Raw genomic sequence first — 12333 nt, forward strand, 5'->3', positions numbered from 1 at the left:
CCACGTGTCCCTCGCCGCGCCCCGTCCGCGGGCGCCTGCGCACTGGCCCGGAACCAAGATGGCGGCGCCCAGAGGAGCCTTCTGGACCGCCGTGCTCCTGGCGGCCGAGACGCTGACGTTGGCGGCCGCTGTGTCCGAGCCCACTACCGTGCCGTTTGACGTGAGGCCCGGAGGCGTCGTACATTCCTTCTCCCAGGACGTAGGACCCGGGGTGAGTGCTGAGCCTCCCTCAGGGGCATCGACGACTGGAGACTGCCGGTGTTGGGCGGAGCCAGACTAGGGAGCGGGTCATGGCGGAAACCGGGTCAGAATGTCAGGGGCGGGGCTACCCGAGGACCGTCAGTTCAGAGGGGGCGTGGCTGCCGCTTCCCCGGTCCGTCCCCACCTAGAGAAGGGAACGCCGGCTGATGGGGGCGGCGGGTCTCCGGAAACTGCGCTATGTAGGTCCCGCGAGGGTTGAGCTCGGACCAGAGAGGAAGCACCCCAGGCCTCACACGGGTCTGGCCACGCTCCTTTCATGGCCGTGAAGCCGGCGGTCAGCCTGATTGCGGGCTGCCCGACTTCCCTGTGACAACTGTCCCTGGTGACCATTTCCTGAACACATTCTTACAGCCCAGGGCTTCTTGGCAGGCCTGTGTTGCAGGCAGGAAGTAGCAAAGGCTTGTGCGTGTCCGGGGCTCCCAGGTACTGAACCCAAAGCCCGTATTCTAACGGGGTGGCTGCTGAAGGCCGTGTGACCTTCCCGGGAAACCCCGGGAAGGTGCGAAGTTCTGTGCGCCTGGGAGGAAAGGAGTCAGATGGCCACTGGAGGGCGTCCCAGAGCCTTTCTTTTCCTTGTGTATGGAAATTCTAGGCAGGGACTCCACCCCTGACCACGCCCCCAGCCCCTCACTGGGGGATTCTAGGCAGGGACTCCACCCCTGACCACGCCCCCAGCCCCTCACTGGGGGATTCTAGGCGGGGCTCCACCCTGGCCACGCCCCCAGCCCCTCACTGGGGGATTCTAGGCGGGGCTCCGCCCTGACCACGCCCCCAGCCCCTCACTGGGGGATTCTAGGCGGGGCTCCGCCCTGACCACGCCCCCAGCCCCTCACTGGCGATTCTAGGCGGGGCTCCACCCTGACCACGCCCCCAGCCCCTCACTGGGGGATTCTAGGCGGGGCTCCACCCTGACCACGCCCCCAGCCCCTCACTGGGGGATTCTAGGCAGGAGCTCTGTTGGTGATGTAAGTCACCAAGGCTGGCGTTGATCTTGCAGTTTCCTGCCTCGGCTTCCTTGGTTGCTGTTAAACCTGAGGCCAAAACATTTTCACAACTGTCTGATTAAAGCAAGCTGTATTTAGAAGTCCACAAGGGACTGACTGGCCAGACGATTGCCTCCCCCTGAGTCGGGGTTTCCGAGAGCAGCCCCTCACCGGCTTTTGAGGTCCTTTTTATGGGGAAGGGTTAGGGTTGATAGAAAACAGCTATGAGATAACTGGGGGGACTCAGGGATCAAGGTAGATCAGTACAGGAACACGTCACATGGAAGAGGAGTTGTCACAGGCGTGCAGGAGTTTAGCAAGGCAAAGGGGTGGGTATACATCATGGGGTCCCAAGGTCAGCATAGGTTGAAAAGCATGGTTTCCAGGGTACAGGCTTAGGAAACGGACACTTATGCTTGTAAGGCATGAAGACTTAGTAACAGTACAGGACAGTGTGGCCTCTGTTCTGATTTCACCAGTACCTGAGATGGTAGGCATGCAGCGCCACACCCCGTATGCTGGGGTCTTGATTCTGGACATCGAGACACTGGTCCTTCAGCCTTCTTCTTCTGTTTTCTCTTTTCTAGGGCAAGTTTACATGCACATTCACATACGCTTCCCAGGGCGGGACCAACGAGGTGAGTAGTCGGTTCTCATGCAGCTGGTGTCGGGACGTGGTCAGGTTGGCAGGTGCCTCTTGCACTTGTGGGCAGGTTCTTGCCACTCAGCACAGAGAAGAAGGTGCAGACTCAGTGCGTTTTCTTTCTTTTTGGTTTTTGGGAAAGACTTACTTATTTTTTTAATGTGCATGGGTATTTTGCCTGCATAGTGTCTATGCACCACGTATGTGCTTGGTGCCTGTGGAAGCCAGAAGAAGGTCACACAGCCCCTGGGCCTGGAGGTACACACAGTTGTAAGCTTCCATGTGAGTTCTGGAAGAGCAGGGAGTGCCCTTATCCTCGGAACCACCTCTAGTTCCTTGTCGTTTTGAGACAGGCTCACACTGCAGCCCAGAACAAACCGGCCTTCCTGTGTTTTCCAGGCTGACCTCAGACTTTGGGCGATCCCCCTGCCTCCATCTCTCAGGTGCTTGGGTGACAGACTTGAGCCGCCATGCCTGTCAAGATTCTCTTCACTCCACACTACAGGCGTCTAGACAGGGAAGGGGGTGGTTTGTCAATCCTCCATTCATGGTGCCCCTCACTCAGGATGTTGCCATCAATGAGAGTGTAGTTCAGAGTCCAGGATGACCCTGGTGCTGCGTGAAGGAGTGGTCAGGGCATCCCCACTGCATCCACTCACTAGGCAGGACTCCTGTCCCTGTGGGTGAGTCCAGTCACCACAGCAGGAGGCTGGGGGCTGGTTTCTGTCTGGCTGTGCACTCCGCTGGGGGAATGGTGGAAGCCAGTGGTACTCACGGCTGGACTGGAGCTGCCCACCCCACCCCCAGAAGGACTGCAGGTAGGCTCAGCGTCATGGCTGAAGGCACTGAATTCTCAGTCACATGACCTGAAAGGACCCCGAGCTGCCCTGGCTCTCGCCTCTCGGAGCCAGTGACCCACAGTGCCAGTCCCTGATTATTGACCCCTGTGTGGTCAGTGAGCCGCTCTGGTTCTTCCTGGTCGGTTTGTTCATGCTTTTTGACAGGATCTTATCATGCAGCCTTTGCTCTGCCTGCCTCAGCGTCCTGAGTGCTCAGATGACAGTGTCACTCTTGGGCCGGGGGACCTTTGTTATCTCAAGGTGGTCAGTGCCTCAGGAGGCTTGCCTGAAGCCAGCCGAGGACAGTCCTCAGGGCAGCCTGTGAGCTGGCAAGGGGTCAGACCCCCAGCAAGACCATCCCCCTGCAGTAGAATGCAGACGGTCCAGCAGCATGGGGAGCATTAAGACCAGCTGCCATGAAGTGAGATGCCTGCCCACCATGGGAGCAACCTGGCCCTCACCCCGACCCGCTTCTCCAGAGGAAATGTTGGTCTCTACGGAACCTTGCACATTAGTGTTCTGAGCAGAGCCTTCCATGGGGCCAGTGAATGGAAGTGACCCGATGTCCGTGGATGGATGTACATGCGCAGCACAGCGCCTTGATGGGCAGGAATACGTGCTCTCGCGCAGTGTTGTGTGCGGTCTGGAGAGTGATCGCAGCCTTGCTTGTGGCGTGGAATGAGTGGGTTGAGTACGTACATAGCAAGCAGAAAAGAAGAAAAGAAGAAATGGAGAGACTGTAGACTGCCAACCATCTTCAGCCAGGTGCTCACGGGCAGCAGAAACCAGCATGCAGTTCCCTCAGAGGCCAGAAGGGGCGTCTGATCCCCAGGACCAGTTATGGATGGTTGTGAGCCGCCATGTGGGTGCTGGAAATGGAATCCAGGTCCTCTGCAAGAGCAGCCAGTGCTCTAACCACTGAGTTGTCTCTGCAGACCTTTAGTCAGTAAGGAACCAGCTGTGGATGCAAGATGGCAGTCAGCTGGAGACCCAAGTAGCAAGCCCCCAAGACAAGTGTCCAGCTTCTTTTCCCCACTGTAGGAAGGGCGTTTAAATACATAATTTTTAAGCATGTGTATATAGTTAGTGTGTGGGTGTGTACACATGGGTGTGTTGCCCACTGAGATTTCCTGGAGCTGGAGTTACAAGTGCTTTTGGACCACCATGTGGGTGCTGGGAACTGGACCCAGGTGTCCTAGTCAGGGTTTCTATTGCTGCAATGAAACACCATGACCGATCCAAAGTTGGGGACAAAGGGGTTAATTCAGCTAACACTTCCACATTGCTGTTCCTCACTGAAGGAAGTCAGGACAGGAACTCAAGCAGAGCAGGAACCTGGAGGCAGGAGCTGAGGCAGAGGCCATGGAAGGGTGCTGCTTACTGGCTTGCTCCCCATGGCTTGCACAGCCTGTTTTGTTTTAGAACCCAGGACCAGCAGCCCAGGGATGGCACCACCACAGTGGGCTGGAGCTTCCCCATCAATCACTAATTAAGAAAATGGGCCGGGCGGTGGTGGCGCACGCCTTTAATCCCAGCACTCAGGAGGCAGAGCCAGGCGGATCTCCGTGAGTTCGAGGCCAGCCTGGTCTACAGAGATCCAGGAAAGGCACCAAAACTACACAGAGAAACCCTGTCTTGAGAAAACCAAAAAAAGAAAAAAGAAAAGAAAAGGAAGAAAGAAAAGAAAGAAAAAGAAAATGCCCTGTAGGCTTGTCTGCAGCTAGATCTCATAGAGACGTTTTCTCAGCTAAGGCTCCCTCCTCTCTGGTCACTCCAGCTTGTGTCAAGTTGACATGAAACCAGCCAGGACAGCAGGGCCTCAGGAGAGCGTCTGCTGCCCACTGCTCAACAGGCTGGGCTGTTCTGTAGTCATTGCTGCCGGGTGGGGCCAGCCCTCTCCCAAGCAAGACCTTGGAGACACACCGATCCCACTCCAGAGCCGGCTTCTCATCGAGCTCACGGAACATGTGACAGTGACAATTTCAGTTAGAAGGAGCATGGCCCCAACACCCGATGCGGCTGAGAGGGACCTCTACAGCACTGTGCTCGGTGAGACACCCCGGCACAGAAGCCACAGTCTGGGACTCGATTGCAGGAAGTGTCCGGGACAGGGGAACCCAGAGACAGGAAGTGGGTACTCTGGGGCGGGAGGGAATCAGGGAAGGTTTAGCGTGGGGCTTCCTTTTTCACTGAGAGTGTCTGGATGCGTGATAGTAACGGTAGCTGCACCGTGACTAGACCTCACGGACTTAGTGTTTTAACGTGAGTGGTCCCGGGAAAGAAACATTTCCACTTGTGCCTGAGCTTAAATGGATATAAGAGGAGCCAGTAGCAGTCAGGGTGGCAACCCTCTGCAGGCTGAGGCAAGAGGGTCAGGGGTTCATGGTCATTGTCAGCTTTACAGAGAATTCAAGAACAGCCTGGGCTACAGGAGACTGACCCTGCTTCTAACAGAAAAGCAAGGTGTGGAGCCTCTTAGCAGCATTTCTCAGATGGGTTGTTTGCAGGGCCCAGAAACTCTGGAGCAGTCTCGGAGTTGAGGATTAGCCTGTCTGTGGAGCCGCAGGAACCACCCAGAACCAGCAGCCTATCCTTGGCATGAGAGTAGTTGGGTCTCACAGCTTAGCTTTCCAGCAAAATGAACCTGAGTGGCTGCAGGGTCCCCTTGTAATTGACATAACCGTGGGTGTCCCAGCAGTGGAAAACCTCCCTGTGAAGCCTGGAAGGGCAGCAGTGGGGCCTGCGGCCAGGGCTGGGGTGAGAACTGGTTGGTTGGGTTTTGTTTTTGTGGTTTAAAATTAGTTATTTTATGTGTACGGTGTTTTACATGCGTGAATGTCTATGCACCAGCTGAATATCTGGTGTGCTGGAGACGAAAAAGGGCCTCAGGTCCCCTGTAACTGGAGTTACAGATGGCTGTGAGCCACCGTGTGCGTCCTGGGAACAAAACCTGTGTCCTCTGGAAGAGCAGCGCATGCTCCTAGTTCGGAGCTGTCTCTCGGTCCTGGCTGCTCTGGGTTGTTGTTTGAGACAGGGTCTCATGTTGTAGTCCTGGCTGGACTGGAATTTACAACGTAGCCCAGGCTGGCCTCAGACTCAAAGAGATATCTGCCTCTGCCTCCTGAGTGCTGGGAAGAAAGGCATGCGCCACTATGCCCATATTGCTTTTGGTTTTTTGAGAGAGGGTCTTTTGTAGCCAAGGCTGGCTTCCTATGTAGCTTAGGCTATCTCCTGATTGTCCTGAGTGTTACTGTGACAGACATGCTCCACTGTGCCCTGTTTCTGGGGTTGGAGCCAGGGCTCCATGCTAAGACACTGACCCACAGTCCCCAACCCTTGTCTGGTGTTTAGACTGGGTCTCACTGTGGCCAAGCTGGGAGCCATTCTCAAGATGTCGTCCCTTAGGGAAGAAAGTGACATGGGCAATGTCTTGCTCCACCAGAGGACAGTGTCTGTGGCTCTACTGTGGGACACAGCCTGGGGGGACTGTGTGTGGTCCTTGTAGAGAGGCTGGTCACCTGTCTTTGCTCACCAAGCCTGTCCTCTCTCCCCAGCAATGGCAGATGAGCCTGGGCACGAGCGAAGACAGTCAACACTTCACTTGTACCATCTGGAGGTGAGCCGCAGCCACAGAGAATGCACCGGACTGGGGGTGGGGGTCACTGCGGCCACCGCGCAGGCATGTTCTGTGGAGAACAGACTGGCTGGTGGCCCTGCGGCCAGGGAGGCTGCCAGTGTGTGTTAACACCAAAGCATGGGCAGGGAGGAAGATGGCAGAGGGCAGGGGCTGGGGAGTGGGTCACAGGGCAGGGCAGAGGCTGGGGAGTGGGTCACAGGGCAGGGCAGGGGCTGGGGAGTGGGTCACAGGGCAGGAAGTCACCAAAGTGCTTTTGCACATTTTACAAATTGAGGTAGAGTCCTGCCTTCTGGGGAGTACAATCAGCTGCTGTTCCTCATGTTCACCAGCTCTGGGGAGGCAGAGGCAAGGGGATCAGGAGCTCAAGCTAGCCTTGGCCTGGCTGGGCTACCAGACACCCCATCTTAAAACCTAGTTTTTGTTTTTTTTTTTGTTGTTGTTGTTGTTGTTGTTGTTGTTTTTCGAGACAGGGTTTCTCTGTGTAGCTTTGCGCCTTTCCTGGATCTCGCTCTGTAGACCAGGCTGGCCTGGAACTCACAAAGATCCGCCTAGCTCTGCCTCCCGAGTGCTGGGATTAAAGGCGTGCGCCACCACCGCCCGGCTGAAACCTAGTTTTAAGGCAAACCCCTAGCTCTGTCTCCAGGAGCTGTCACCCCCCCACCCCTTCATCCCTGGCACACGGAAATCCCTGCCATGGAGTCTCACGTCCCCAGGCTCCTCCCAGGGTCCCGACTGGTCCCCTCAGTGCTAACTCTATCTCCCGACAGGCCCCAGGGCAAGTCCTACCTCTACTTCACACAGTTCAAGGCCGAGGTGCGGGGTGCTGAGATCGAGTACGCCATGGCTTACGTGAGTACCAGTCTTAGGGACCCAAGGACGGGAGGGGTCTGCAGGGCCCCAGATAGCATTCACGGTGAGGGACTCGGCCACCCTGCTGATCCCCACAGCTCCCACCTGAGTTGGGGACCTCAGGAGGAGGCTCACAGTGGGGCACTTAGCCCATCCCTCTACCTAGACCCGCTTCCCCCCAGGAGGCCAGGATGGTGGGGAGCCTGGCAGCAGAGGCTGCGCCCGGCCCCGAGGCCCACACCTGTTCCTCCAGTCAGCCAATGACAGGTTCTGCCCTCCGAGCACCAGAGCCGAATAGCAGCCTCCTCACGTGTGCTATTGGGAGCTGTCTGTCACCTGTGAGCTGACCCCTGCCTGGGATCCACGCTGAGAACACCACACACCCGCTCCAGCAAGCATGCCTGGCCTTAGGCCACAGTGCTCAGAGCCAAACCTAGGGGACTGGAGGGACTTACTTCTCTCCCGATGGGTGTCTACCGGAGTGCCTGTTCTCTTTTAGTCCAAAGCTGCGTTTGAGAGAGAGAGCGATGTCCCCCTTAAAAACGAGGAATTTGAAGTGACCAAGACAGCAGGTAGGTGAACATGGGACCCCGCAGGTAGAAGGCAGGCCAGAGGTGGCCAAGGGCCTCATGACCGTGCACTGCGGACCAGAAACTGTCTTGAGAGTAGGCGCGGGGTAAAGAGAGGCTGCTTGCAGGCCGGATCCTGTGCTGCAGCTGCTGCCGTAGGTTTAGCTGGCAGGCAGCCCCCAGTCACCCGACCTGCTCACTTCCTGTGCCGTGTGAGCGGAGAGACCATGCAGAGCTCAGAGCTAGAGGATCAAGGGCCCCAGAGTAGCTTTGCTACACTGTGGCGACCTGGTGAGGGAGACACTTCCTGGTGGGGAAGGGGCCTCAGTCCTCAAAAGAACTATTCCAGGCTGCACTGGGGAGTCTAGGCAGGCTCCACCCTGACCATGCCCCCAGGTCCTCACTGGGGGATTCTAGGCGGGGCTCCACCCTGACCACGCCCGCAGCCCTCTTTGTAATTTCCCAGTCTCCCTGAGTTTCCCAGGCTGGCCTGGGTCTTCTCCACCTCTTGTAGCATCCAGAGTAGCTACAGTAACAAGCCTTTCAGTGTACCTGGCTCTGCAGTGTTTCTTTCATCCCCTGGCCTGCCCTACCTCCCCTCTGCCGGCACTGCCCGGCTCTCAGCCTCTCCTGAGGCATCCTGTCGGGGCCATCTCTGTTTTTGTCTTGCAGTGTCTCATAGGCCTGGGGCCTTCAAGTCTGAGCTCTCCAAGTTGGTGATCGTAGCCAAGGCGGCCCGCTCGGAGCTGTGACTCTCCCCTGTCCTGGCTGTGACGTCCTCCTCAGGCTCATGGCCCCAACTACGCGTCTGGCACACTGGTTCCCACAGGAGCTGGTGCTGCCCTGTTTACAGCTCACACTCTGGCACTCGGCTGGACTCTGAGCCCTGTCCCCCATCTCACCAGGGAAGGTACAGGACATGCTGGGTGGGACCTAGGGCCTCCTGGTGTTCCTGAAGTCAGGTGTGGTTTCTCCTCTGAGCCACAGATGAGCATCCCCACCCCCGGGACTGTTTCTTACCCCACCCAAGGCACCTGCATTGAAAAGGAGAGGAAGAGACGGAACAAATAAATAAAGAACTACCCACCCCAGCTGGGGCTCTGTGGGGTCAGGACTCACACTCGGACTCCCACTGCCTTCCACAGTAGCAGCAGCAGCAGGCGCAGGCATGTGGCTTCTCCCAAGACTGCCTGTCACACAGGGCCAGCATGGCGGGTCCCAAGGCAGCCAGTGACTTTATACCCACGGAAGGACTGGTCACTCTCTCCTGAGCCACCACGTTGTCTGGAATCCATCCTGCCCCTGGCACAAGGATCCCAGGGTGAGGCCACTGTCCCCACAGATTCCAGCTTCGGTGGGCTTCTGAAGTCAGATGGAGGCTAGATGTCGGTAGATTTACTTTGTGCTTGCGTCTGTGGGTCTGTGCCTTTTGTGTGCCCGTGGAGGCCGGACGAAGGCATCTGATCCCCTGGAGCTGGAGTCACAGGTGGTTGTGAGCGCCTGTGGGTGCTGGGAGTTGAACCTGGGTCCTCTGCAAGAGCAGCCGGTGCTCTGTTGAGTCACCTCCACAGCTCCAGTAAGAAATCTTTAAAACCCAAACTAAAAACAACCTGCAGCCAAAGTGACCCACGTGAGCCCTACTGTCTCAGACTTTCAGAGGGCCCACGGCCCTCCAGACCTCTGGCCAAACATGATGTGAGGGGCCGGGCCGCCAGACAGGCCTGTGCCCCACACAGACCTTGGGGTGCTGCAGCTGTTTGGGGATAGTGTCCCATAGCAAGGGCTAGCACCTTCCTGCTGTCCCAGGCGTCAAGGAGGGGACCTCTGGTAAAGGCAAGAGAAGCTCTGAGTGGGAGGCTAGCCTGGGCTACATAGCGAGTTCCAGAACAGCTAAGACTGCACAGTGGGACCCTGCCTCAATAAAGGAGAGCTGTCCTTTAAGTGGAACCTGAGGACATCTCATGCTGCGTGTGCCCTGGGAAGGACACAGCCATCGGCATCCTCTTAGGGGCCTGAGGCTCCAGGGTTCCAATACCTGGGTGTAGGTGGCGTAGTCCTAGCCTCACGCCCCTAGGTTAGAAAGGTCACAGGATGCAGTGGTATCACTGGCTACCTGGCTCCTCCTGTGTGCCTTGGATGGTCCCCAGCTGTCACAAGGATACAGTGGATAGAACTGGGTGCTGGGACACAGTGGCCCTTTAATATTTAATCTTATATTTCTGGGGGAAACTTCTGTGCTAGGAATGATCCTAATGCCTCAAACACAGGAGGCCAGTGAGGCCACAGCCACGTTGAGACCCTCCAGTCATCTTACTGGAAGCTACAGCCACCAGCCTGTGACAAGCCAAGGGAACTCAGTGGAACCTGGGGGGTGTCTATCCCCACCCTGTCATCCCTGGGCTGGGCAGGGGAGGGGCCTCTGACATTGGTGTGGATTTCTTAGTCTGTCTGTGGGTGCCAGAGAGCCAAGGGGCACAGCACAGGTCACAGACTGCCTGTGGGCCCTGGCTGTCCCTCCTCCGTGTGGCCACCAGCGTAGACAGACTGGACGGCAGGCTGGGCAGCGAGCTTCTCACCCTCGGACCAATGTCTCCAGCCCCACAACAGCTTTAAAGGTTTTTCTCTCCCAGGCCTGGAAGCATAGGCCTGTGAACCTAAGCATTCAAGCAGCTGAGGCAGGAGGATTGTGAAGTCCAGGCACCCTGAGAATCGAAACCTAAAAAGGAAATAAGGCTGGCTTGATGGCAGAGCTGATGTACAGCACACACAAGCCCAGTGGCACACAGTAATAAAGTGACGTGTCCCTCGCGTGCTCTCGCCCCTTTCTCATCTCGCCCATGTGAACACGGCCCCCAGACGTTTTATTCCCCTCATTGGTCTGTTTGGTCAGCGTGAGGGTTTCATCTGGGGACAGCAGCGTGCATACTGGCGTCCCAGTTTTAAGATCTGGCCCAGGGCCTAGAGTGAGACAAGTCCCCTGTGGAGCTGGAATGTCCAGAAAGGCTTCAAGGACCCGACAGGAGCGATGACTGCAGCCGGGCAGTGTGGGGCTCAGGCTGGGATGCTGAGGCAGGAGGATTATGAGTTCTAGGCTACAGGATAAGATACTGTTTTTAAAACAAAGATAATCTATAGCTGTTGGTGGGATCTTCTGTGTAAGTGCTGTCTGCTGTCTGCATACTCTGAGACACTAACAAAGCCTCTATTACTCCCCAGGCCCCACAGGCTACAGGGTGTAAACTTTGCCCCAAATACACGCAGCTCTGGATGTTCTGTGTCCTCCCCAACACCCCAGATAACCTTCCCGCCTGCAGCATTGCACAACCGCTGTGTCAGCCACGATGTGCAGATGCAGGGCCTTCACTGGTTTCAGGGGTCTTCCCCACTGTGTGTGTGTGTGCTAGACTGGCCACGCCCCCAGCCCCTCACTGGGCGGTTCTAGGCGGGGCTCCACCCTGACCACGCCCCAGCCCCTCACTGGGGATTCTAGGCGGGGCTCCACCCTAACCACGCCCCCAGCCCCTCACTGGGGATTCTAGGCGGGGCTCCACCTGACCACGCCCCAGCCCCTCACTGGGGGATTCTAGGCGGGGCTCCACCCTGACCACGCCCCCAGCCCCTCACTGGGGGATTCTAGGCGGGGCTCCACCCTGACCACGCCCCCAGACCCTCACTGGGGATTCTAGGCGGGGCTCCACCCTGACCACGCCCCAGCCCCTCACTGGGGATTCTAGGCGGGGCTCCACCCTAACCACGCCCCCAGCCCCTCACTGGGGATTCTAGGCGGGGCTCCACCCTGACCACGCCCCCAGCCCCTCACTGGGGGATTCTAGGCGGGGCTCCACCCTGACCACGCCCCCAGCCCCTCACTGGGGGATTCTAGGCGGGGCTCCACCCTGACCACGCCCCCAGCCCCTCACTGGGGGATTCTAGGCGGGGCTCCACCCTGACCACGCCCCCAGCCCCTCACTGGGGGATTCTAGGTGGGGCTCCACCCTGACCACGCCCTCAGCCCCTCACTGGGGGATTCTAGGCGGGGCTCCATCCTGACCACGCCCCCAGACCCTCACTGGGGGATTCTAGGCGGGGCTCCATTCTGACCACGCCCCCAGCCCCTCACTGGGGGATTCTAGGCGGGGCTCCACCCTGACCACGCCCCCAGACCCTCACTGGGGATTCTGGGTGGAGCTCCACCCTGACCACGCCCCCAGACCCTCACTGGGCGATTCTAGGCGGGGATCCACCCTGACCACGCCCCTAGCCCCTCACTGGGGGATTCTAGGCGGGGCTCCACCATGACCACGCCCCTAGCCCCTCACTGGGGGATTCTAGGTGGGGCTCCACCCTGACCACGCCCCTAGCCCCTCACTGGGGGATTCTAGGCGGGGATCCACCCTGACCACGCCCCCAGACCCTCACTGGGGGATTCCAGGCGGGGCTCCACCCTGACCACGCCCCCAGACCCTCACTGGGCGATTCTAGGCGGGGATCCACCCTGACCACGCCCCCAGACCCTCACTGGGCGATTCTAGGCGGGGATCCACCCTGACCA

At 58.1% G+C, this 12333-nt stretch overlaps 1 protein-coding gene across 2 annotated transcripts; it reads left to right on the forward strand.

Annotated features, from left to right (window-relative positions):
- The first annotated feature begins 16 nt into the window (after positions 1-16).
- On the forward strand, positions 17-10589 carry Mydgf (myeloid derived growth factor). 2 transcript variants are annotated; one of them, XR_009376257.1, is made up of 7 exons: positions 17-211; positions 1832-1882; positions 6281-6342; positions 7131-7212; positions 7712-7784; positions 8454-8691; positions 10023-10589. XR_009376257.1 is itself a non-coding variant. In XM_059251940.1 (6 exons), exons 1-6 carry the CDS (start codon positions 59-61, stop codon positions 8531-8533), a joined length of 501 nt encoding a protein of 166 aa, XP_059107923.1. In that variant the 5' UTR covers positions 17-58; the 3' UTR covers positions 8534-10589. The 2 variants fall into 2 exon arrangements, 1 of the variants encoding a protein (XP_059107923.1); XM_059251940.1 differs by having other exon boundaries at positions 8454-10589.
- The last annotated feature ends 1744 nt before the right edge of the window (positions 10590-12333 follow it).

This window comes from Peromyscus eremicus, unplaced genomic scaffold (genome assembly GCF_949786415.1).
Source record: "Peromyscus eremicus unplaced genomic scaffold, PerEre_H2_v1 PerEre#2#chr22_unloc_1, whole genome shotgun sequence".
Lineage (NCBI taxonomy): Eukaryota > Metazoa > Chordata > Mammalia > Rodentia > Cricetidae > Peromyscus > Peromyscus eremicus.